The sequence below is a fragment of the Micropterus salmoides genome, unplaced genomic scaffold, assembly GCF_014851395.1.
Source record: "Micropterus salmoides isolate LMB-PRFRI ecotype aquatic unplaced genomic scaffold, ASM1485139v1 Ms_hic_scaffold_3, whole genome shotgun sequence".
Taxonomy (NCBI): Eukaryota; Metazoa; Chordata; class Actinopteri; order Centrarchiformes; family Centrarchidae; genus Micropterus; species Micropterus salmoides.
The window spans coordinates 16,455,948-16,480,340 of record NW_024042261.1 but is presented as its reverse complement, the minus strand read 5'-3'; the positions used below and the strand labels follow the sequence as shown (position 1 = coordinate 16,480,340).

The 24,393-nt window shown below is 40.9% G+C and overlaps 1 protein-coding gene across 1 annotated transcript in view; it reads right to left on the bottom strand.

Annotated features, from left to right (window-relative positions):
• The window catches only part of lekr1 (leucine, glutamate and lysine rich 1), a 73,161-nt gene extending 70,305 nt beyond the window's left edge, over nt 1–2,856 (bottom strand). The window contains exons 1-2 of the mRNA XM_038693816.1: nt 2,853–2,856; nt 175–278 (exon numbers count right to left, since the gene is read on the bottom strand). Coding sequence (XP_038549744.1) covers nt 175–278; nt 2,853–2,856 — 108 coding nt within the window. The remainder of the gene's footprint in view (nt 1–174; nt 279–2,852) is intronic.
• Between the last annotated feature and the right edge of the window lie 21,537 nt (nt 2,857–24,393).

The window sequence follows — 24,393 nt, the reverse complement described above, 5'->3', positions numbered from 1 at the left end:
AATGTAACATGTACGGTATGGTCCCAAACTGAATGCATATCTGTGCAATAAATTATTTCATATTAGGTTCCCCCGAGAGGGGAGTCTTAGTGTTCCGATATAACTTCAAATAAAAAATCAGGAAAGTATCTGCCAAGCGAGGGGTGTAAAGGAAAATGATTTCTGAATGCCTACCTTTTTTATTTCTTCAGGCAGTGGGTAGATCGGAGCACAGTGAAGACTCATCTTCATTTCCTTCTCCTCCTCCTGCTCCACCTCCGTCGACCTCTCCTTGTCTCCTGGAAACAAGCAGAAGACTAAGCTATATTGTATATGGTATACAGTGTGTGTTATGGGTGTTAATGAATGGAATCAGTTAGAAAACAGTAAAAGAAAAATGTCCATCACAATTCCCCAAAGCCTGGGAGACGTTGTCAGATTGCTTTCTTTGACCAACAGCACTAAACAATCAATTTCCAATGATATTAAACACAGAAAAGTCACAACTTCTTACATTTGAAGATATGGAACAAGTGTCAGTGGGCATTTTTTGCATTATAAATAATTAATTAATTATCAAAAGGGTAGATATGGTTGGTTCATTTTGCTGGTCATATAGCCGATATATTTAAGAGAGTAATATTGAACACATTGTTTCTTGACAGATGAGTTCTGTGCCTCTGTGTTTTCTGTTTTCTCTGTCTTTAACTTCCACATGCTTGTATAACATCCACCCCCTTCAGATTCAAACTCACTAGCCAACAGTAGACAGCTTCCAGAAAAAAAATGTGTGCGTGTAAAAAGAAAAACATGCCTACTAATCACTCTAAAAATAAAACTGAAATCAAAGTATTTCCACAACCATCCTAAGATACTGTGTTTTACCCAATATTACCCAGGAAAACTGAGTACTCGTTTCAGGATAAAAGTGTGGTTGTACTTTTAAAGTGATGACTAGCACTTAGCCTCTGAGGTTAATGTAAGGGTAAATCCCTTAGCATGGTGTCCACCATATTAAACCCATTTGCGGTACACTCTATTCAATAGATTAATCAGTCAAGCTTATGGCATTAAGCTTATAGACTGTAGATTATGGTATTTCACAGCTGAAAGTACTTTGACTTCACAGCCATACATGAGCTTGTCCTCCACTGCACGCCAACACAAGGTTTAACAAGGACTGATTCAAGTGATTCAACTTCAAGTGTGGAAACTATCCACAAAATACCGTAATGATGAAGGTGGTAGTTTAATTGTGTTCAAATGGGTCAACAAACAAATTATTTATGTACTCTGTGCTTTTTTTTTAGTTGCTGCAAATCAAGGTAAATCTAGCTTTCCTCTGTATCGTAATAGTGGCCACTGAGGAACAGTCAGTAACATGGCCATTGGTGCAGGAGGTCGTGCGAGGAGAACAGTGATGTAAGCCTAACCCAGCCTCTGCCCATCTATCTGTGAGTGCATGCTTTCAGGGCATTTATCTATCAGCTCACCATTAGTGCGTGGAAAGCATCACGCAAACTCAACACTTGACCTAAGATTAAATTCCTCTGACTAACCTGGGGCCAGAGGTCACTCCTATCAGATGGTCCCCTGTGCACGGCTGCATGCCAGACATTAAATGCCCTTGCAGACCATCGGAGGGTAATAGAATGAGAGGACACACAGAAAAATTTACAGCAAAACCATAGACTGTAAATAAAAAACACACACAAGGATGTAGCCACAAGCACAATGCGCACAGACAGGCACACAGCCATCAATGCATGCAAAGACTGGCAGGGTTAACTTGACACACACACTAAAACTAGCATGTAAACAAACATGTGTAATCCCTCTGTCTCTAGCACACCAGTGTAGACACAAAAACCCTCTCCAATCAAAGAGCAGGCTTCATGTTCATGCACGCTAATAGCCTGATTGCCCCCCTACTGTCTCTAGGCTCTGCATTTAAAACACAGCACAGATCCTCAATTGCTGGCTCACGAAACACAGATAAATTAGTAACGCCCTGTGACAGCATTAAGCAGGCCTATCCTTTTAGATGGACGCTGATATAAAGGGCTGATTTTGCATGACAACTGTTCCCCCATGACATTTTTTTCCGTTTTAGCCCTGATTGAACTATTAATCAGTCTAATGTGAGAGAGGCAAGCTGTTCATAAACTCATCTATTCTGCATGGACGCATGCCTGACTCATGAGAGGAAACATACACGAACATGTAAACTCATGAGGGCACGATCACAAATGCAAGTACTGAGGGGCAAAAAGCATTTGGTTACAAGGGAATGGAGGACCTAAGATGAAGAAAGGTCCCTAACCAGTCCAGATGGAAGCAGATGGATTGCAAATAATTAGATTTTATTGATCCACAAGAAAAATTTTTGTTTAAGTAGTTGAGTAGCATTATGTTTTGTTATAGTGGGCCTCTTTCTTGACAAAAAGTGCAGTATAGGTACTAGTCAGAAAATTGTTCACAGACACAATCAAAGCATATGTTTGCATGTGTTTGTTGAAATCATGAGTTACAGTTCAAACATGCAGACTTTGGGTCATATGAAATAATTCCATAACAAATTTTAATTAAGGATGGTTTGAAGGCCTGTAACTTAACGTTAGGTATCATGACACATTGTAAATTCATAGATGAGCTTACTAGAAATGCAGTAACGTTATTGGGTTTAGAAGCATAAGTTAGTAAACATCTATTCTGAACTCTGCATTTCTGTAGGACATCGTGTATTTGATGAGAAGCAAGTTAACCCTGTAATCAGTGCGGTCACTCGCCTCACATAGCTTTTACCTCTACAGTCATACCGAGAATTAAGCTTTCTGATTTGACTTAGAGAAACAGATCAAACCTTTACATACCCATGGTCAACTGTCTCCTTCGGAATGAAGTTGAAAGAACTCATAAAATACTAAGTATGTAATGTTGTAAGTAAAAATGTTCACTGACTTTCTCCTGGCATGAGCCTTACTAACTGGCTGTTACCATGGCTACGACGCAGCCATGTCACGTAGCCACGCAGTATAGCATGTCCTGTGAGCGTTCGCACCGGAAGTTGGTCTCCTATCAAAATAAAGGTGATTTAAAAACATATAACACATCCACAAACAACCGCACGCGAAACAGGGTAACTTATTCAATTCACTTGTTATAGCAAATAGAAAAATATATCCTGTTTGAGGAGGAAAGGAGTCTGAGGAAAAAATGCCAAAGTATTACCTAACAAGGTCACCTTAACCCTGGACCATCTTTATTTTTTTCCCGTTTTCGTTCACCATTATTGTGGAAACTTCTCATTTTAACCTCTTGAGTAAGTGAACCCTTACCACAACCAACCACCTTCAGTCTCAGGGGATGGAAGCTTCACTTGGTAATGCCCGTCACTTCAATTTTATGCTTTGGCTGGAGGCTTCAGATGGCAGGAAGGGCCCTGATTGACATGAATAGGCCAGTGATATTCCTGTGGCTATATGACATGCAACAACAGAGTTATTGGATGAGGCAAGTCATTAAGATTATACAGGAAAAGGAAACTGACATTGATCCTCTCGTTTATTTTTGTACATTCTTGATGTATAAGGTGTAGTAAATCGACTAAAAAGGATAGTTTTCAAAATGTAAAGAGGCTTCCCAGAAGCACACACAAAAAAAGCTAGCTATAAAAAAATGTGAGAATGTTTAGTGAGCTTACCTTTAATACAAACAAAAAAATAAAGAATGAATAATCAATTAGGTACAAAATGCAGACAGACAATGCCTTGAAGTCATGAAGCTGAAGTCTGCCTGCTTGCATGCATGGGTCACACTCCACGCTCTGTTTGGGTTGTGTGCATTTAATTCAATGCCTCAGAAGTAATGTGAAATAATGGTCAGACATTCCTGCCGGGGCTTTTACAGAACCAATTGTTTCATGGTAATAGCTGGTTTACAAATGACTTTAGACATACATTTTTTTTGCCTTTATGTGATATCATTGCCCTCATTTCTCTGTGGCTGACCAAAGCAAACATGTGTCTGATCTGGGCTAATGTCACCCAAAATAACAGAGAGAGAGATCTTAGCTATGATTTCATTGGCAATGCATGTGCTATTTATGGACCCGTCAATGAATCGTGCAGTCACTCTGAATCAAATAGCACTCGCCCACTCAAGTCTTGCCTACCTTCCGTGCTTGTTTATCTTCCTCCACGAACAAAGGGGGGAAAAATGTTGGACTCAGGCAGAGACAATAATCAAACCTCGAACCCTACTGTGCCAAAGAGGGGAGAGGGAAGACAAGCCCTTTCTCTGTATACCCTCCTCCCCTTTCTGTCTCACCCCCACTTACCCTCTCTGAAACCAGTCATATCCTCAAATAGCCCTATGGCAAGGTCACAAGTAGAGGGAGTACAAACATGTAAAGCAGCATTGTATACAAAGCATCAGTATGTCATTATAAAGTTTATCAGAGCTCTCTTTGTAGTGTATCAACTAGTGAAAGCAATTATTTTGAATGTTTTAATAAAAGGTCAAGCCTACTTTCAGAATGTCTGGTTGCATACAGGATCTGGCTTCATCAGTGTTTTCATAACATTTTGATTGTCTTGATTATCATAATTTTAATATAGCTCAAATCTAGGTCACCTTATCTAGTCTGATTTCTGAACCAGGTTAATAATTGATGAGAGCTGAAATCTATAAAAAAAAAAAAAAAAAAAAAACTAATTATTTTTCTGTTGTAATTGTTTGTCTAGTGGAACCACTAGACTGTATTTTGGGCTGTCTCTGTGGCAAAAGCAAATTAACCTAATTTGGGAAGGTGCATCCAGTGTTTTAGGGGCACTGAGCCTGCAGGGACCGGGAGCTTGGCATCTATTGAGTCTGTTTCCGGCACGCTATGCTGTGTGGGCAAGTGTATAATGAAGCATGAGTGTGTGCTTGCGTGCGTGTGTGGAGAGAGTGTGAGAGGAAGGATAAAGAGGGGGAGGGGCGACAGGGGAAAGTGCATGTATGTGTGTGTGCATGCACAGATTGACGGGGAGGATGGGAGAATATGACCCACTATTCTTTTTTTGGCATGAAATGACTAATATTGTCACGCTTGACATATTTGGGCTAGGATATGCAGGACAAATCCAATGGCCAACCATGCAGGTTGAACTCACCAAAAACTCCAGAAAATACTGCAAGACCTGCACTCCACGCACAAAAGTGTGACTGAAATGAATGAATGAAAGAGGAGAATTATGAAACTGGTGAGACAGGCTGCCTCTCAGAACACTGAAATAAAAAGGTCTTTCTTTTTTCTGTATTGTGATATCATTTTTATGACATAAGCTCCTCTACACTCAGTTAACCCAAAAAGCCCATCTCACTCACTGCTTTCGCTGTGCTCAGTCGGATGTGAGCTGCTTTCCTTGGTATTTCTTCTAGACCTACTTCATTCCTAAGCCCTGTCCACTCAGTCTAAATGTAAGTCTTGTCCACCTGTTATGCATGCGTCACTGTTTTGCCAGCCACCCACGGGGCCTCTGTTTGTCTTGTTTCCTTTTTTAGTGAAAATAAGAAAACCCCTGATTCATGAAAAGTGAGCACACAACTGATTTTTTTCATACGCGCACGTCAAGTATGAAACTCCCTCCACCCACACCTTTCTGACATCAGGTTTGTGGGGGGCTTTGTCTGACAACTTTAGTAAGTTTCCGAAACGGACAATCCAACATTCATGCCCTCTTCATGCAGCACTTAGCCAGGGTACGAAGGTGAGAAAGTAGCAGGACTTGAACTTCTCTATAAAGCTCTCTTTTTATTTATTTATTTTTAAGTGCAACGAAGTCTGACACAATGAATGCCTCTGAGGAGAGATTGTTCAAAAGTGTGTGTCACACACACCCAAATATTTGACAGCAAGCTTTTCACCCAACCTTTGAGTGTGAACGTTACATTGTAGCCTTCAGCTGTGGTTGGATGGCACATTGTAGAAGCTAGTTAGTTTCAACTATACCCTGGACTTTTGACCTATCATCAGTGGCTGATTATCTACACCACCTCTACCTGCATCAGCCACTAAGTAGAAGACAGATAAAGTTAGGTCATTGCTAGGTTTCTATATTCGAACAGTTACCTATTGCTACCATTTGGGGCCGCCAGTGAGTGAAGTAGCTCAGCACAACAACCTTTGTTTGTTTTAGACATGAATCTGTCCTTCTAGATAGGCTAACTGTCAATACAATTATTTCTGCCCCCATGTCTTCAGTTGATTTGTATGTGTGTCTGTCTGTCTGTCTGTCTTTAGTCCTTCAGTTTGTTTGTGTCTCTGCCTTAATGGTTTTCCCCTTCAACTCGTTTCTCTCTCTCTGCTTAAATCTCTCTACATGGCTCTCTGCTTTCCATGCCGGTCTGTCTCTCTGTCTTTTTGCTTATCTGCAGGACTATTAAGTGTGTCTGTGAGTGTATGCGTGCGCGTGTGTGCTGAATGGATTTGCATGAGAGCCAGTGGGGTGACCCTGCTCTCTCACGCCAAGGCTTCTGTGGAACAAATAGGACTAGTCGGATGTCGTGACAGCATTCACATCAGTTTAAATAAGAGCGCTGTGCTGCAGCCGTGTGCGTGCGTGCGTCTGTGTGTCTGAGTGTGTGTGTTCAAGCAAGCAGCCAGGCACGCATTTAGTCAGAAAAGCTTTGCGAGGTTTTGTGTGTGTGTGTAAGAGAGTATGTCTGTGTGTGTGCAGGACTGTGTGTTTCAGCCACTGAGCATGCAATATCTTGTGAAGTTTGAGGTTTTGTGAGAAAGAAGACAGCAAAATCAACGGTTTAATGAGCTCAGTGGGGTTCACACACAGGGACACACAGGCCAAAAGCTCCACAGAGTTCCTTTGAAAAGGAACAGGTTTGTCCTGTAAGGCCGACCTGCCCTCTGAATAAATGAACGCTGTCACAGGTTAAACAGAGTTCACTTCAACATACATCACTGCAATGTAAATGAGTGCCAACCACAAGTATGAATTATGATGCTTCATTATAATTATGATACCTGAGAATTTAAATAGATGTTTTATTTTAGAAAGTACAGTCAAGCATGGCCTATTGTTAGACCCAATAAAGTTAATTGTTTTTAGATTTTTTACCTAAACAAGGGTTCATTTCATGTCTCGTTTCCTTATCTGCATGCTCTCATTCTTGTTTATGTCACATATAGCTACTATATATTTTCCTGTGAATTTATAAAACCCTAACAAATTAAAATACAATTGACAATGTAACTTCCATGAAAATATTTGCAAAAGGCAATAAAGCAACATGTTTTAGAGAGATTATTTTCTGGAGGAGACTGGTTTCTTTCTGTGATAGACAGCGAGCAGAATGCGCACTTTATTCTAACACAGTTAAATAATGATACAAATGGGATAACCAAACAGGTTATTAAATACCAAAACACTTTTGTAATACTGTTCAGCAAGAATAAACCCTCTAACTATCCTGTGTGCTGACAGTGTTGTCCTTTAAGGGTGTCATCAGTGTGTGTTTGTGTCATGAGTTGTTTACTGTGCCTTGCAACTGTGACAAAAGTGCCATACAATTGTGTACTCACATAATTTATGATGATTACAGTTTTTGTCCCTTGTGGTAGCTTAACTGCATTTTCTAGTTTTAGATTTATTGTACAATGAAAAATGTTTGTTTTGGTGGCAAAACCAAAGATAAACATTTAATGTGTTCACAAGTCATGCTTTTGGTTAGGCAGGATGGAAATTGCAGGTTCAGCTTTTTAACGTCAAAAAAATCTTTTTTAAATTACGATGATAATTTCCTACTATTATGCAGAAAGTCTTTGATAATGTGGAATGACTGAATGAATGCTATGCAGTGGAAAATGTGAGGGAAAGAAAAGCTACACAGGAAAATAATTCAAGTGGCATATTCATCTGGCATTACACATGGGATTTAAAGTGGTTTATTAGTGGGTCTCATTTTTATTCTGGCCATTTGTTCTATTTGTAATAATAGCTTTGTACAAACCAATGTAATTGCTGAGATATGGGAATATGCCATTCCATCAGGGCAAGAAACTCGAGCAGTTAGACGATCAGACAGTTTATAAACAAACCAACAAATTAACCAGATTATCTAAAGCAGTTAATTTGGAGGTAAACTCTGATTGATGTTTTTCAGTTTGGCTATTAATTCATTGTCATTTTCACTTTCAAAATCTGTTTGGGGGATTTGTTTAAACAAGGAAAGATGACCAAACCTACGAAAATAAGCACCCAAGCTGTAGCAAATCTGTGAATTATTTTACAGCGAGGGCTTTCCCTTAACTTAAACCCCCATGAAACCATCCAGGTACTCTGGATAAAAGATTCCTATACAGCTTCTGCGTCATCACACACCCTGAGGCGTGACGGCTAATGAAACACAAGGAAGATATTTGTCACAATGGCAGGACTGGAGAGATGAATGTAATGCGTGCAACTCTTGCACTGAAAACCCCTTTCACTATATTGCAAGTCACGGAGGCTCTTTCTCTTCTCTTCCTTCACCCTAAAGCCATGAAGGGAGTCCTTTGAGCGGTGTCTCTGCAGGGTAGTAGCCATGGGTAACACCGTGTCATACACACATACATGCGCTGCCAGCCACCCGGAGGCGACCACGACTCTGGTCTCCTGAAAGAAAAAAAAGGAAAAGAAGAAAGGAAAAAAGAGAAAAAGTCAAGGAGACAGGGAGTCAATGTATGTGTGTGACTGTGAATGAGCTGGCTGTGAGACATAATTACGGTAGATTAGTGAAGCTACACTGAGAACCTGAGTTGGAGCCGTCTGGACCCAGAGACAATGACCTCTGGGATAGAGACTCTCACACACACACACACACAAGCTTGGAGAGATCCTCACGGAAAGGTGGAGTTAAGTGGAAAAGATACAGAACATCTACATGCTTATCCCCTGCTCATAAATTCCAATCTGCGCTGCATGTTTTCCGTCTGTCAGCAGGATCGTCAGTTCATGAATCCCTGAGGTATCACAAAGTTCCAACATGAATAACATCAGTGAAGCAATGACAAGACATTAGGCCACTGTGATGAATCATCAGACAATGGACACCTGTTATCCACAGACGCACATACTACTGCACACATTGGGGAAGGCTGCTTTGGTGTTAAATGTGGTTTCTGAAGCGTCTTGAATAAATGTGGAATGACAGTGAAAATGCAACATCAAATGATCCAAATGAAGCTGAGATATGTCATCAGGACCACAGTTGTCAAATCAGAACATCTGGAGCCTGTTTCACAAACGCACTGCTTATACACAGATTGCAAATGGTGGCAGTCGCTACTAAACTGCAGATACATTTGTGAGTCCAACAGGGCTCCTGCATGCACATGCAATCCATTTTGTTTCATGAGTGAAATGTGTCCAAATGAACAGGAGTGGACATTGTCATTTTGCAATTGCAATTGTTTGAACTAAATGCAACGTCACCATAGACTAGTCATGGATGGAGAAACAGTTAAGGTGAGTGACTCACTGATGTTGTCTGGAGCGAGGCCATAGACTGATTTGAAAAAGATGAGGATCGCCTTAAAATGAATTAGGCAGCTGCTGATTCGGTTCTTAGGGAAAAAGCATCAGAACAATCAAGATACATGTAAACAATAGCATGTTCTTAGTGGTAGAATGCCACTTTAGTGGTGTTCTGAATGTGTGCTACACAGATGCTGTGTTTGTGGATAATATAACTTAATGGCAGCATGTACAGAAGAAGAAGGGGGCCCAAGACTGAATCTTGGGGCACACCACAGAATATTCACTTCCTAAATAGAAATATCCCAGGGAAACACAGTAGTCTTGATATGTTATAATTAAGACCTAAATCTGTCTAGAAATGTGCCAAAGAGCCCAAATGTTTGTCAAGTTTCTATCATACAACCATTATGTACTGGCTTCTATCTGTTCTCAGTTAGTTAACTTAGGTAAGTAAAAACAGCCGCCGTTATAACCTGAATGAAAACAGTTTTAATAATTTGTTAAGATAAAGGATAGCCAGTTTTAAAAGATACATTGCTGAAGGACACTTGTAAGTGCAGTGAAAACAGTATATAAGTACTCATGCTGCAGGTTCAATAGACAGTTCTGGGAAGTTGACGTGTTTGTTTGACAGAACAAAGAACTTCCAGCCTTCTGTTTTCACTCACTTCTTTTTCTTCTCCTGTGAAGGACTGACAAACACCAAAGAATGCAGATGTTTTTCTTTTCTTTCTACAGAATGCCGTTTTAATTTCCTCCTCATTACTGTGTGTGTGTGTGTGTGTGTGTGTGTGTGTGTGTGTGTGTGTGTGTGTGTGTGTGTGTGTGTGTGTATGTGTGTGTGTGTATGTGTGTGTGTGTGTGTGTCTGGTTATCTGGGCAGCGCTCCAGTCTGTCGTCTCAATCTGATCTCTGATCACCCACGGCTGTCTGGCTAGGGTTATCTACCCAGAGGACCACCCCTGCAGAAGGGAAGAGGAGTGCAACACATGAGCACCACATCCTCTTTCCCACTTCCTCCTTTACTTCTGTCACCTGCCTCAGTCTTTTCAGGTCTCACCTCAACTCCTAGCTAATTTCTATGCTATCTTCGTCTTTTTGACCTCTTAATTCTTTCTCTCGATCACATTCAACTTTTTCCTTTTTCATAGGCCTTCAGTACAAACAACCAGTATTGATCAGCTATGTACTGTTAACTTACTGTACAGAAAGTAAGTGTAAACCAGAAAGCTATTAAAGCAACAGTTTGGCATTTTGGGAAACACACTTCTTTCTTTCTGGGAGTTATATAAAAAGATACCACTCTCATATCTGTTTGTGAAATGAGATGCCAGGAGATGGTTAGCTTAGCTTATCATACTGAGGGCAGGGGAAAGCTCACAAAATAACACATTACATTGTTTGTTTAGTTTGTATATAAACAGAACTGTTGAGACATCAAGTTGTGATTTTATGAGAGGTCATGTGCTGGACTATTTAATGGTCTTTAGAAGTTCGTTAGAAGCACTTACCTTTGGACTGAGCCATGCTGGCTGTTTTCCCCTGTTTCCAGTTTTTATGCAAAACTAAGCTGAGATACCCAATATCAAATAAGGTTCATAGCATTTGTTATGTGGTCCGTGGACGTATCAATCCTGAGCAGAACCTTCTCTCAGCACCTGCTTTGTATCCGTGTTGATAGTGAGCATTACCTCAGTGTCCAGATAAAAAAAAACTAAACAAAATCAGTCTAAGTCTGGGCAGCCCCGCGGACATAAGAATGACTTAAATTCTACACCCCACAGCTAATGGAAAACTACATAAACCAAAACACGGCCAACTCACATCGCAAGTGTCCCACCCTTTGTGTCAGTGTTAATGGTTCCTTCCTCACTTCCTTGCTGTGAGATAAGGAGTTGGTCCGGCCCTTTGGAGGGGTGTGTGTCTTAATCAAGATCGCTCTGTACAGAAACACAAGCAGAGTGAACAAATTAGATGTGGCAGAGACCAGGGGAGAGTTTATTAGGACTGGGATCTTGAAGGGCGTACGGGGATATGGCCTTATATACAAAGTTATCCATTTTAAATTACTGTTGTTTTGTCTGTTGTTAACTCTGGTGCTCTTGTAGGGCTGCCAACATTCAGGCGGAACATTTCCTTTCCTAACACAGTAAGGAAAACCATAAAAGCATGTGGGGCGGTGGGGGTGCTTTCCTTAAGTAAATAGGTTCAGGGTTAAGTTAAAGTACATCCTTCGGTTTATCCGTATTTGCCTTTCTATATCTGCCTAATCCATTTCTCGTTGTTAATATCTGGCAAATTAATCCTTGATTCATCCCAGGCTGCGATCCAAAATCAGATTATAATCCTTTGATCATTAAATCGGCCAGTGAAAGCTGAATTTAACAGTGTCGGTCTGATCTTTTGTGTGGCTGAGCAAGGTGTTTGCATCTCAGCTGTCCCAGATCAATTCTCCCCTTGGTAATGGCTTGCTGCATACCATAGTTAATTAACACATACAGCTTGACACACATAAGAAAAAAGGCTGACATCGTATATACGCACACTTACACAGATGTGAGCACTGGCTTTCACACGCACAAACACACACACAAAACCCCCTAAGCTAGCCATGAATGCTTTCTCTGTACCAGAAAGTGCACATTAACACATCTTTAAAACCTGACATTTATATCACTCCCTCTCTCAACTCCCCCTCTCAAAATTGTTTGCTATATTGGCTGTGGTGTTGTTGGCTCCATTTGAATCCCCAGCTACTAATTAGGCATTTGTTTTGAATCTTTCTCTTGATTTTGCCTGGTCGTTACTTTTCCCACATTTGCATGTGAAGTGTGGGCACGCCCAGCCATTAAAACTATCTCAGGGCTCTAGGGGGGAACAGCACATGAATGGCATATGAGAAAGAGAGAATGGGGGGTGACAGATTATGAAAGCGAAGTTCTATGGAGGTTAAGAGGAGCAACACGATGATAAATGTCTTGTTATTTAGAATGGAAGTTCAGAAGAAACGTTCTCAGAAGAAATGTTCACACAATCAGACAAAACAACTCAACTAAGTAATATCAAACATAAAAAAAGATGCATCAATATGATCCCAATCCAAATTTTATTTGAGGATGTGATTTTCTGGTGTTACATTGGACACACTCCCACAAGTATGTCATTTCCAGAGTCTGTGTTAAAGTAGGGCACTTGCTGTGAGGCTAAAGATACAGCATTGTATAAATAAAGCTCGTGACATGCAGCCAACTTTAGATTCCCACTCACCAGCTGAAGTCGTGAAAGGTTCCTCTGCTCCGGCCTACACTAACTCACGCTGCAAACAGAACGACAGTGACGTATATTCACCGTACATGTCTGAGCATGTGCACGCACAGCAAAATACACACATCACCTGTATGTATGCGTGTGTGGCTCCTGTGTTGCCTTGACAACCTGCTGCCGTTTCTCTTTTTGTTTGCCCTTGGAGCCAAGAGCGGACTCACACCAACGCAGGAGCAGAAATCGGAACAGAGGGAGGAAGGAGAATGACATCGTCCTGGGCTTTTCAACTCACCTCTCGAGTGAACGACACCCACGGCTCTCCCACCTGCTTTCACCTGTCAAGCAGCAAATGTAGGCTGATCGTGCTGATATGGCCACAGTGAGGGATAAGAGAAACATGTCTCATCTGTGAGCTACATGTTCTCAGGAAGTGGGAGGGCTGCTAAACTGTGTGCAGCGTCAGGGTCCAGGTTTGAGGCCAGCTCTTGCATCTCGCTTTAGCTTCAAAGTAATAATGTGATATTTTAATGGAATCGTTCAGCACTTAAAGGAAATATAATTAGCTTTCTTGCCGAGATTTTGATGAGATGATACCACTCATAAATGTCAATGTAAGAATACAGCCAGCAGCTGGATAGTTTAGCTTAGCATAAAGACTTGAAACGGGGAAACAACTAGCCTGGACTTGTCTGAAGGCAATAAAATCTACGTACCTACAACTTTAAAGCTCACTAAATAACATTAACATTAATAACACATTATAGCCATAAACTCACAACTTCTCATTTTTGTTTTGTACTGTTTAAACAAACAAAGTACAATGTGTGAATACGTGAGCTTTAGAGGTGTTGGTATGCTAATTATGTTACCCTCAGACAGAGACAGGCTAGCATTTTCCCTCTGTTTCTGGTCTTTATGCTAAGCTATGCTAACCGGCTGCTGGCACTAGCCTTATATTTACCATATTTACTAGACGGATGTGACAGTGGCATCAATCTTCTCAGCTTACTCTTAGGAGGAAAGCAAATAAGAATATTTCCTAAAATGTTGAACTCTTGCTTTCAGATCCAACAGTTACCACAAAGCTTTAATGGCTTTGTTGTTTTCAGGGCTTGACTTGGGACATCTGGTTAAAAGGCAACTACAGGCAGACCCCGGTGTTTATGTTTAGATGCGAGAATATGAAACAAGGGAACAAAGGAATCACATTTTGAAGGACTAAATTGGCAGTCTATTGTTGTGACACAATCCTAAAACAATGGTATTACCTTTTAATATTTCAAAAGAAACTGTATTGGGTATGATGTCCTGACACATACATTTGACTAGGTGTACAATAAAAAAACGAATAACAGACCCACAAATGTAATAAGCAATAAATTTAAAGGTACAAATGTCCACCGCCATTAGAGACTTACAGGCTATGCAGAGATGAAAATTTATATTCTGCCCTTCATGCTGCTCCCCACTGCATGTACCCCACAATCTCCATCTTACCGAGCAGCTGTGTTTGGCAGTAAACATCAGTTGGCTAGTGAGAACAAACAGCTTAAAACTGAGTTTGTGAAAATGACCTGAAACAACCACCGTCCTCCACAACCGAAAAGCTCAGAGAGTTTGGAATAGAAACAGAGCAGAAGCAGGTAAATGCCCCCCTAGTGAATACAAGGATCTTGGTCCTCGAGGTCTGGTATTTCTCCGTCTCCATCTCCCTTGTTTAGGGTGTGTGTAGGATATCTACCAGACACTGTAGCCCTCAGCCTACCAATATCCTGTAACCCCCTTTAGCACCTTGTCAAACTATAGTGTGCGTGTGTGTGTGTGTGTGTGTGTGCATGTGTGCACATGTGTGCAGTTCAATCAGGTCGTGACATCATGACTGCCAAAACAATATCAGATGATTGGGGACCATGACGCCCCAAGCCTGGTTGCCAAGGGAAAGACATAACAACAAACATTTACTAAACACACAACAGAAAAAGGACAGATCCAGGTTGTCAATGCATTACTGGCCTTCTTTCTCTGCAAGTTAAAGTAACAGCCTTTCTGCTAACAGTGAAAGAGTCAGCGACAAAGTCTTCCTCTACATTTAAAACATGTATAAGTTGAACAGGAGGTATTACACATGGGTACATCAGTAGTGCTGTTTCCTACTAATTTGTGGTGTCAAAAATATTTGGTAGGATTATGCCGCTTTTTTCAAAGGATTTGAGCTTTTTTGGCAAAAAAAAATATGCAAAACAATTAAACGATAATTGAAAGAGTTGCCAATTGGTTTTCTGTTGATTGGCATTAATGATGAAATCTGTTTGTTTTCTGTAGCCCTCAGAGAGACTGTATTATTCAGGTGTGGTTTGTTATTGTCTATAACAATTAAAAACTAAAGAAATCTGCTAATACAGGATGGATGATCATCTGGAATGAGGTCCTAAGTTTAAGTTTTGTTGACAAACTGAACATCTTTGACCTAAGAGAAAGTAGAACATTGGGCAATTCTGCGAACTAAATGTTGACATTTTTGTAACTCTTCAGAGTGGATCACAGGTCTGACATGAATGATATGGATCAAAAAAACAACAGCCATCTGCCAGAAGATGCCATTCTGTCCTCCACCATTCTGTATGTGAACAAAGAGAATCTGGAGACGGTGAAAGTCAAATGAAAAGTAACAAAACATCTGAGAGGAGACTGACAGCCAAAGAAATACGGTGTGTTTGTCTGATATAAACATTACCCATGTTATTACCCTGCATCTTAAACCTCTCTCACACCAGGGACCTCTGTTCAGCCAGTGTTTTCCAACATGACCCACATGGGAGCCTTTTACTCTAAATCTGATCACCAAGCCATTCACACAAGACGTGAGCTTGACACACGAGTCATGCAGTGAGTTACATTGTGGATGACCCGTCTTTGTTTGCAGGCTCTGACATTTTCGCAACTTCTGTATTTTTCTGGATAAATATTTTGAATTGAAATTATCTCCCCTATTAAAACACCATAGCAGTATTAGAATCAGTATTACATCTCACACAAACTAACCAACATAACTATACAGTAAAAATTTTCATTTCACAGCATGGCTGGTATCATCATAATATTTTAGGACACATTTAAAAGCTCACTGTATGTCATAAATGACATTTGTTGAATAAACCACTGGAGAAACAAAACATTGTAAATTAGTAAACGAGAGACAATTCTTAAACAAGATCCTTTTCTATATAGAGTCATGTTAGTATTGAAAGACTGGGAGATGTTTTCACCTATCCAGGGTATTCCATTTTTGAATTGTTTTGCTTGTCTGATTGTATTATCGCCTCATTAAACATTTTAATCCTGGTTTAATCATGCAAAGCACCTTTTAGCATTGTTTTCAAAAGTGCTGTTTAAATAAAGTTTATTATTTGTTTTATTATTGTTATTATTACCAGTATGAAAGTTGAGTCACTTCTGCTACAAATTGCAAAGTAGGGTACAGCATTTGCAGGCTGACTGCAGAAAGCTGGAATGCAGGCCTGCTGTGGCTAGTTAGCCAGCCAGAGCTAAGTTCAGTTACATGGTCTGTTCTGTTCTGGTCTCCGGGATAATCAGGACGAATGGAGAGCAGCTGTTTTGTTTTTTCTTTTGGAAGGGGGGTGCGAGAACGAAAAAGAGGAGGCAGAGATTTTACATGGGGAAAGAATGTGGATGAAATGAATGGGAAGGGAACATGCCGAAGGCTACTTGGCAAAAAAAAAAAAAACAAGATCAGGCCTGATACATGTAGTAGCTGCAGTGATGGAGGAGGTAAAAGTGCAGGTGTAATGTGAAAGATATAATTAGAAAAACAGATGAGAGATTTTTTTATGGCTTTTGCACTTTTTAGTGGTTCCTCTGCAGATGCAGGAGGAGGAGAGGCGACAGTATGTGACACAAAGGTCAACACCTGGAAGTTGTGAGCTGCAGGGCTCCCCTGAGATCCCAGGGTGACTCATGCTAGAAGAGCAAGATGTGACGTACAGCACTAAACTTTGGAGTCATAGGCTTTGAGTAATTTTGGGCAGTTTGAGGGAAGAAAGTGATAATGGGATCGTGTACTGTCCCATTCACACGCACTCTCTCTATCACTCTCCCTTTGAAGGCAATCTCTCTGACATTTTTTTAATGTCCCAGATCCCAAAGGCCCTTTCTCTCCCCGTCACCAGTCTCTTTCATATCCATCCTCTCTCCTTTAATTGTCCTCACTATCTCAGCTCACTGATGTCTCTTTTTGCTGCCAGCGCGACTGCTGACCTGTACAGGGAGGGAAGAGGAAGGGATAGCAGAGAGGAAGAATGAGGGAAGGAAAGAGGGAAAAAAGAAAGGAGGGAGGGATGAGTTTCACAGACGTGCCACCAGACTGTACACATTCCTCAAGGGCTGTGCATCCTGTTCTTTCGTCCCCACCTCCACCAAGGCTCACACACCACGCTGCACGTACGCACGCCTCACACACTTTCAAACCCTCACCCCCTCGCTTCTCCCACAATGGTGCCCACTCTTCCTCCAGCATACGAGCACAGGAAAAGGGGACTTTTTCTTTCTTTCTTACTTACTTTCTTTCTGTTTTCTCATTATTGTTTTCCTCCGCACACACTGCTTCCTTCCTTCCAGCATTTTTTTTCAGCAACAGGGAGAGCTGTTTTCAATTTTACCTACATACTGGCCTGGATGATGGGGAACTAAATGGTTTTGATAAGCTGAGTTTGCACTCGTCCTCCCTCCTGCTTTTCACCTTCTTTCATTCCCTTCCCTTCCCTTCCTGTAACCCATTACCGCATGATTTGGCCTTAGGGTTTAGCAGCAGACAAGAACATGGGGTAAGAGACAAACAGAGAGAGAAAGTGAGACAAATAAAAGCAAGTTAGCAAGACAGAAGCTAGGCAAACATTGGGTGGATGGTGCCTACACCTGGCTACAATCATTTATAGTAAAAGTAGTCAAGCTAAAATTAGGTTTGCTCTATTTTTGATTGTGAAACTTAATGAATAATGGTTTTGCTGGCCATGTGAGATAAAAACAGTTTTTTGCTTTGGAATATTTGCATATATATTTTGTGTATAAATATATACAGTGATCTCTGAAATGGTTCTAAGCAGACAGTTTTTACAAAGTGACATCCTCTTCACTTCCTTTTAAATGAATCACATTCCTACATAACACTGCATGCGTAAACATTTTTACTATTCAAATTATTGGGGTAGTTCAGATGAAAGTGCTTTCCGTAATTCTTACACCATTTTTATCTGGATTTATGAATAATGAGCTGTGAAGACGTGCTTACATCAAAATGGCCTCCAGCATGCATCATGGCACACACAGATAAACACTCTTAGACTTTTACACACAACATTGTGAGAGCATATTGAAGGCTCCATTAATTACATATAATTTTTATTAATAAATAGAACAACAAAGATAACTTGAACATTGAAAAATAAATTTTATAGTTCCAACGTTGATTTTGGACTTTTTAGGAAGGTGTTCTGGGTGCCTGAAATCGATGCATCAAGGGTAGACAGTGAAGTGTATTAAGTAATTAGTGGCAGAGGCTGCTACTGTGATGTGAGTTAATACTAGTTGAAATTCTAGTCTGCAATTGTTTCAAACAATACATAACATTTAACATTTCCAATTTTGTGTTCCATTTCGTGTAGCTAACACTTGCTTCATTTGGACAAGATTAGCTAATGCTGTGACAGCTGGAGTATGCCGCCACATAAACATATCTAGTGTATATATACACACAGAAACAGCCGCATACCCAGTAATCACAGAAACAGTGCATCTCTAGAGTGGGACAAATGACTTACTGTGAAACATGTAAATGCTTTAATGTGATAATTGACTGTAATCAGACTGTTAAGCACATGCACATATACCTTTTTTTGGATAATGGATTGAGCTGGTACAATTTGACATGCATCCTGTTTCAAAGCTGAGAGAAACAGCAAGCTTGAACCCAAAAGCATGACTCACAGACAGACAGGCTAAAATAAAAGTTTGCTTTTACACCATAAACAGGCAAGGGTCAAAACCAAGCAGTCAATCAGAACAAGCACACTTATCCAGAAAGGGGTTAGGCAGAGAATAATTAATCCATGGGTCAGACAGAACACAGACTGGGAAGGTAGAGTGGAAATGGGCGGGCATATATACTGCAAGATTAATGAGGGAAATGGAGAACAGGTGAGCAGGTGGGCGGGGCTGGATAGGTGATTGGAAATGAGGGAAAGGGGGTTACTGTAGGGCAGGAGAGATTGGCTGGGTCTGTAATGACAGGAGAGTTATCAGTAAACGACAGGGAAAACAGAGCAGGCAACAAGATAAATACTGGGAGCTGGGTGAAGTCGTGACACTGTTAAGGTGTTGAGGAAACAGGAAGCTTCCTTCCCAAAGAGAGACATGCACACATGTTGCTTTATTCTTATATAAACCACACAGAGTTTACTTGTCATGAAATATGTTGTTCCAATTAATTTGCCAGTGTGGATACTGTAGTTCATGCATGGAGCAGAGGAGCCTCTGTTCCATTCGGGGACAAGAATCACGTTTAGCCTCAGTTGCGGACTTGGATGGATGAACAAGGCACGCAAGTTAATTTATCATGTGGGGGAGCAGCCAGCCACATTTTCAGTCCCAGACCATTATATTAAAAAACACTGCAGTACAGAGCGTGAAAATAGGATGGGTGCGCTGATTCATAGCCAGGCGTCATTTGGCAACTGCTGGAGTTTAGTCACTGCAAAGTCTAATTGTTAAAGGTGTACACACATCTGAGTAAATAAGGAGTGGAGAGGATTTATAATGTTCTGGGTGAGAGAGGTGCAAAACGAAGTGTGTGCGCAAAATAGATTGTCCATTTGAGAAAGACTGAGTAATAATGAGATTTGCAAGACTGAGCAAGTATTTGGGAAAGGCCTGTGTGCGTGCACTAGATATAATCCTTGAGGCCTTAAGGAGGTGTGCGCACATTCAGTCTTTTCCTGTTGCTTCCCATTAATTCCACCTGTATACACTGGGAACGAGCCCCTGCCGGCCATCACCCTTCCTGCCTCCTCCCTCCTTCCACTCCTCCCTGTTTCTAAATCCCCAGATGTAGGCTTACTGAACACCCAGAGAGACCAGGATGTTCTCTTCTGTTCCCTCTCTGCACACTGTGTCCTCGGCCACAGCTCCACATATTACAATTTGAATGGATAGGATGAGCATATTTATTCAAATCAACATTTGAATGGCCATTTTGCTAGGACACGTAAGACAGCTGCCACATGGCTGCTGAACGTTTGATAATGTTGCCATGGGAATGAGCACTGGCACCATGCATAAGGTGTTGCCAGCTGTGCTGAACATGTGCATGGTGTGTGCCTGTATGCGCACAAACACACAAAACCTCAAGGAAGCAGCATGTGACAACCAGGGTTTGGCATGTCACTATCAAAATATTTCCCATCAGAACTATAATTAGTAACATAACCCAATTCCCATGTAGTCTGATGACTCTCAGCTTCCCTCAGTTTACTCTCTTAGATTTTAATTATGAAGGTATAGGTAATTTCAGATCACATACTAACTAAGTGCCACATATGAAGGAACTGCCAGAAACTGCCACTATTTACTGTTAATGGGCTTTAACGTTTTTCACATTTACTTTAAACGAAGTCATCAGAAAATGCAGCTGAGAGCACAATACCTGCTTATTATATTATCCAACATGTAAAGCGGATAGTGATGCCTAATATAGTCTCGCGCCTAACAGAAGAACTAGATTTGAAAAGTCATTACAAATTTTCCAGTCCCTTTGCATCTCAGACTTGTCCTGCTGGTTTATGTCTCAGTGTTAAACTGGCAACACAGGAATGAATGATAGATTTATCTTGCAGATAAAAAGTATATAGTCATGCTATGAAAATGATATCAGCATCCTGTTTTTTAAGTATGGCTGTAAGAAATATCACACCTTCCCGCAAAGGAGAGGTGGGGAGATTGATGATGTTTTGGTTGGTGACTAATAGGTGAGTGGGCAGGTGTGTTCCTCCTACTGTGCATCAGAACCTTTTAAACATGTGAAGAATTAAAAAAACAAATGTTTAAAAGTCCCCAACAATAACCACTGAAGTAGAACTCTCCAGGTGAGACATTGGGTTCACATTGGGCACATGAACTGGTGAATAATTGAGTTTGGACAAACAAGCTGTTTTTGCTGCTCTCCTGTCTGAGCCATGCCTAATTGAGAGAGGGGATCATGATGTTTTAACATGTGCTTGTTAAGCCTCAATTATTAAGGCAGGATCCACAGCCCTGTGGCACGACTAACCTTTTGAACTCGGCACAGACGAGATTGGTTCGCATGCAATTCCGGCACACATACGCCTGAATACATACATGCTCCATATGGCACGATTAACCTTTTGAACTTCAAACAGACATACAAGTCACACGGATACACATAAGCATGCATCATGGCACACACAGATACACACCCCTAGACTTTTACACACAACCTTGTGCGACCATATTGAAGGCTCCTAAATAAGTCCCTGATTAGAAGCCATCTTTCCTGTCTCTCTTCCTTGAAAGGCCTCATTATACATGGTTCGACTGGTGTGAGCAGAAGCTACCTAATTCGCACGCATTTGAATAAGAGTCCTTTGCTGTTGAGAGAAAGGGTTGCTGTGTTCTTGGAAGTGGCAAAAGCCTACATACTCTTTTAATTAACTAAAGTATAGCGGTGTGTCATTCAGGATGTCTTTTGAGGATTCATCGAGTATGTGCATAGAGAAGGGCTAAGTGAGTCAAATAATCCAGCAGAGTTGTCATAAATGTTTTAAAAAATCATCTAATCATCATTTAGATGCGTTACATTTAAAATGTCAACATTTGCCTCATTGTACAGCTTTACATACCGTCGGTTTTCAAAGAGGGCACATGCAAACTCCAACCATCATCATGATAACACACACTGTAAGATACAAACTTTGAGTGATATAGGTACATCCTCTTATGAAAAATGCTGTATCTCAAAATTATATTTTATTCAAACCATTTCAATTGAATTAAAGTGATAAACATGTTGATAATAATTGCTTGTTTGAACTCGTTCTTTGGTACAAAACAAGGCATCAGCTAATGTTTCAACATTACATTTTCCACTTAGCGGTTGTTCAGGACAGGTCATGGCACACTGAGTGAGCAGAATAAAGCTACAATAATTTTGGTATGCTCCTTGAGTTACAGCCCCAAAATGATACCAGTGGTATCTTAGATACCTCTGGGTGCCAGCAACATCAGTTGTAAATCCCTGTCAAGACAATGCATGTTTTGTTCACCTTCCACACAGATAACACTAATGCTACCATGATAACTTGCTGGTGTTGACTCAGAGAAGTGGTTTCTGAGTAACAACAAAGGTTCAGTACTTTGCCAGTTAAGAAGCAAGTGGTTTGGCTATAAGTCATTTTTCTGTTTAAGATCATTCTGAGCAGGATGTGCAGGATCTGAGCAGTGCTAGGATTAGAATGAACTATCAAAATCACAAAATATATTTTTATATTAGCATAATTCACATTTTAAGAGCAGGGGGTTTGGAAGAGATTAGATTACCCTGCGAGTGTGTTTTTCCCCCTCTGTTAATCATTACAATGTGTCTATACTGTGTACAGTATTGAAGCCCTGACTTACAGTAACTGGTGTGTTTGCCAGGAGTGTAAACCTGGGCACCAAGAATCCCTCAGTAGGTTTTCCACTGCAGACTGTCCTCCACCCTCCAGCTCTCCAAACAGATTACTTCAATTTGATTTGAATCTTCCCAGCCTGTTCAGGCTCCTAATAGGCCTGTTCCTGAAGTCTCTTTGTCTCTCTGTCTCTCCCTGCCACCTCCTCCTCATCTCCAGCTCCTGCTCCTCTCACCGCCGGACTCAAGTCTTCTGAATCCCAATTAGATAAACAGGAGATGACAGCAGGACTGGTGGAGCACAGCCAGAGAGGCAAACAATGATAAAAGAGAAAGAGAGAGAGAGCTGGACACGCAAACAGAGACAGAGGGCTTTCATTTTGTACCTGCTTAGATCAAACTCGACGACGGGCTGAAGAGGTATTATTTCTTTTGGTCACAGGTAGATATTTCTTTAAGCCTTCATGTGTTTGGCACTTACATGCCTCGTCATGACATAGCTTGCCACAATTTGAGAGGGGAATGTACCAGAAGGAAAGGTCAATACAACTCAGAGGAATTTGGCATCATTATGGTATCTGCTTCCTCATCTTGGCACACGCACTGCTGTTACCTGCTTTTCTTCAAAAACTAAGGCCTTTGGGCAATTTCAAAGTTCCATTTTCACTCTTCACAACAATAAGCTCCATCGTGGTAACCCCTTCCCACCAAATCTCAAGAGAGAAGACAGATGAATATATATATATATGTGTTATAAGTTTGCTCAGTTAGTTGCCATGTTGCACCACCTGTTTAGAAATAAAACTCACTTGCTGGAGGGAAATACCACGCTACACTGGACAGTTCTGCTTCTTAAATCCTTTACAGATAAATAAATAATAAAACGAGAAAGTAAAATCAGAACACAAAAATAAATGCTGGAGATAATTAGGGAGCGAGACACAAGGATGCAGAGACACTAAAACGAGCCACTAAATGGTCAGATATACTTATTAAGTCCTAGGTCATGAACTCTCTCTCTCAGACATACACACAACAGCATGTGTACATGCACATTTGACTTCTCTCTGTGGTCACGCAAAACGGTGCCTGGAGCTCAGCCTCAGGGTCTTAAAGGTCATTATCTCTATGCCGCTTTAGAAGGTCGCCCAAAGTTCAGACACAAGCCTGACCATATTTGGCTCCTGGCTCTCTTAAAGGCTTAGAACTGAAATTTGAAATGATAGAGAGGGAGGGAGGGGGAAAAAACAGTAACTGGAATGTTCATTGGTTGCAGCTGGGCATCCTTGGAACAATATAGACCTGGGCTTAATGCAGGAAGTGTGTGTGGGTCTGTATATCTTTGTGTGCATGCATGTCAGTGTGTTTATGTGTGCATGAAGGAGATATTGGGTGAATATGGACCACAGTTTAGACATTTCCAGATACATGCGTCTGTGTGAGTGTAAAAAATAAACATATGCATGCGAGCTCCTGCGTGCGTGCCTACTTGTATGCCGGCACATGTGTGTGAGCAGCAGAGATATTAGAGCAATATGAGAAAGCTTAAGCTGGAAGTATGGGGCTACAGTATGAAACCGGTGTGTGTGTGGAAAGTTTTGGCTGAGCCGGCCAGAGCGGCAGTGAGGAGCTTTTTAGAAACAGCAAAAAAAGATCACATCACATTAAAAAAGTACACTCAAAGATTAGGACAAAAGTTCTCAAATGTGTTTTACGTCATTTTCTGTGGAACAACATATTCGAAATAATACACTTACCCATACAAAGTGACATTTAAAATCGGATCCTCACCAGATTATAAATACTGAGTGTGTCCCTTAACACAAAAATTGTTTGTATTTGTTGTATGCAATTGTTGCAAAATTGTTTACACTCAGAATTGCCCATGTATTTGGACACAGACGTTCCGTCTGAATGAGACTCCATCTCATGAGGAGA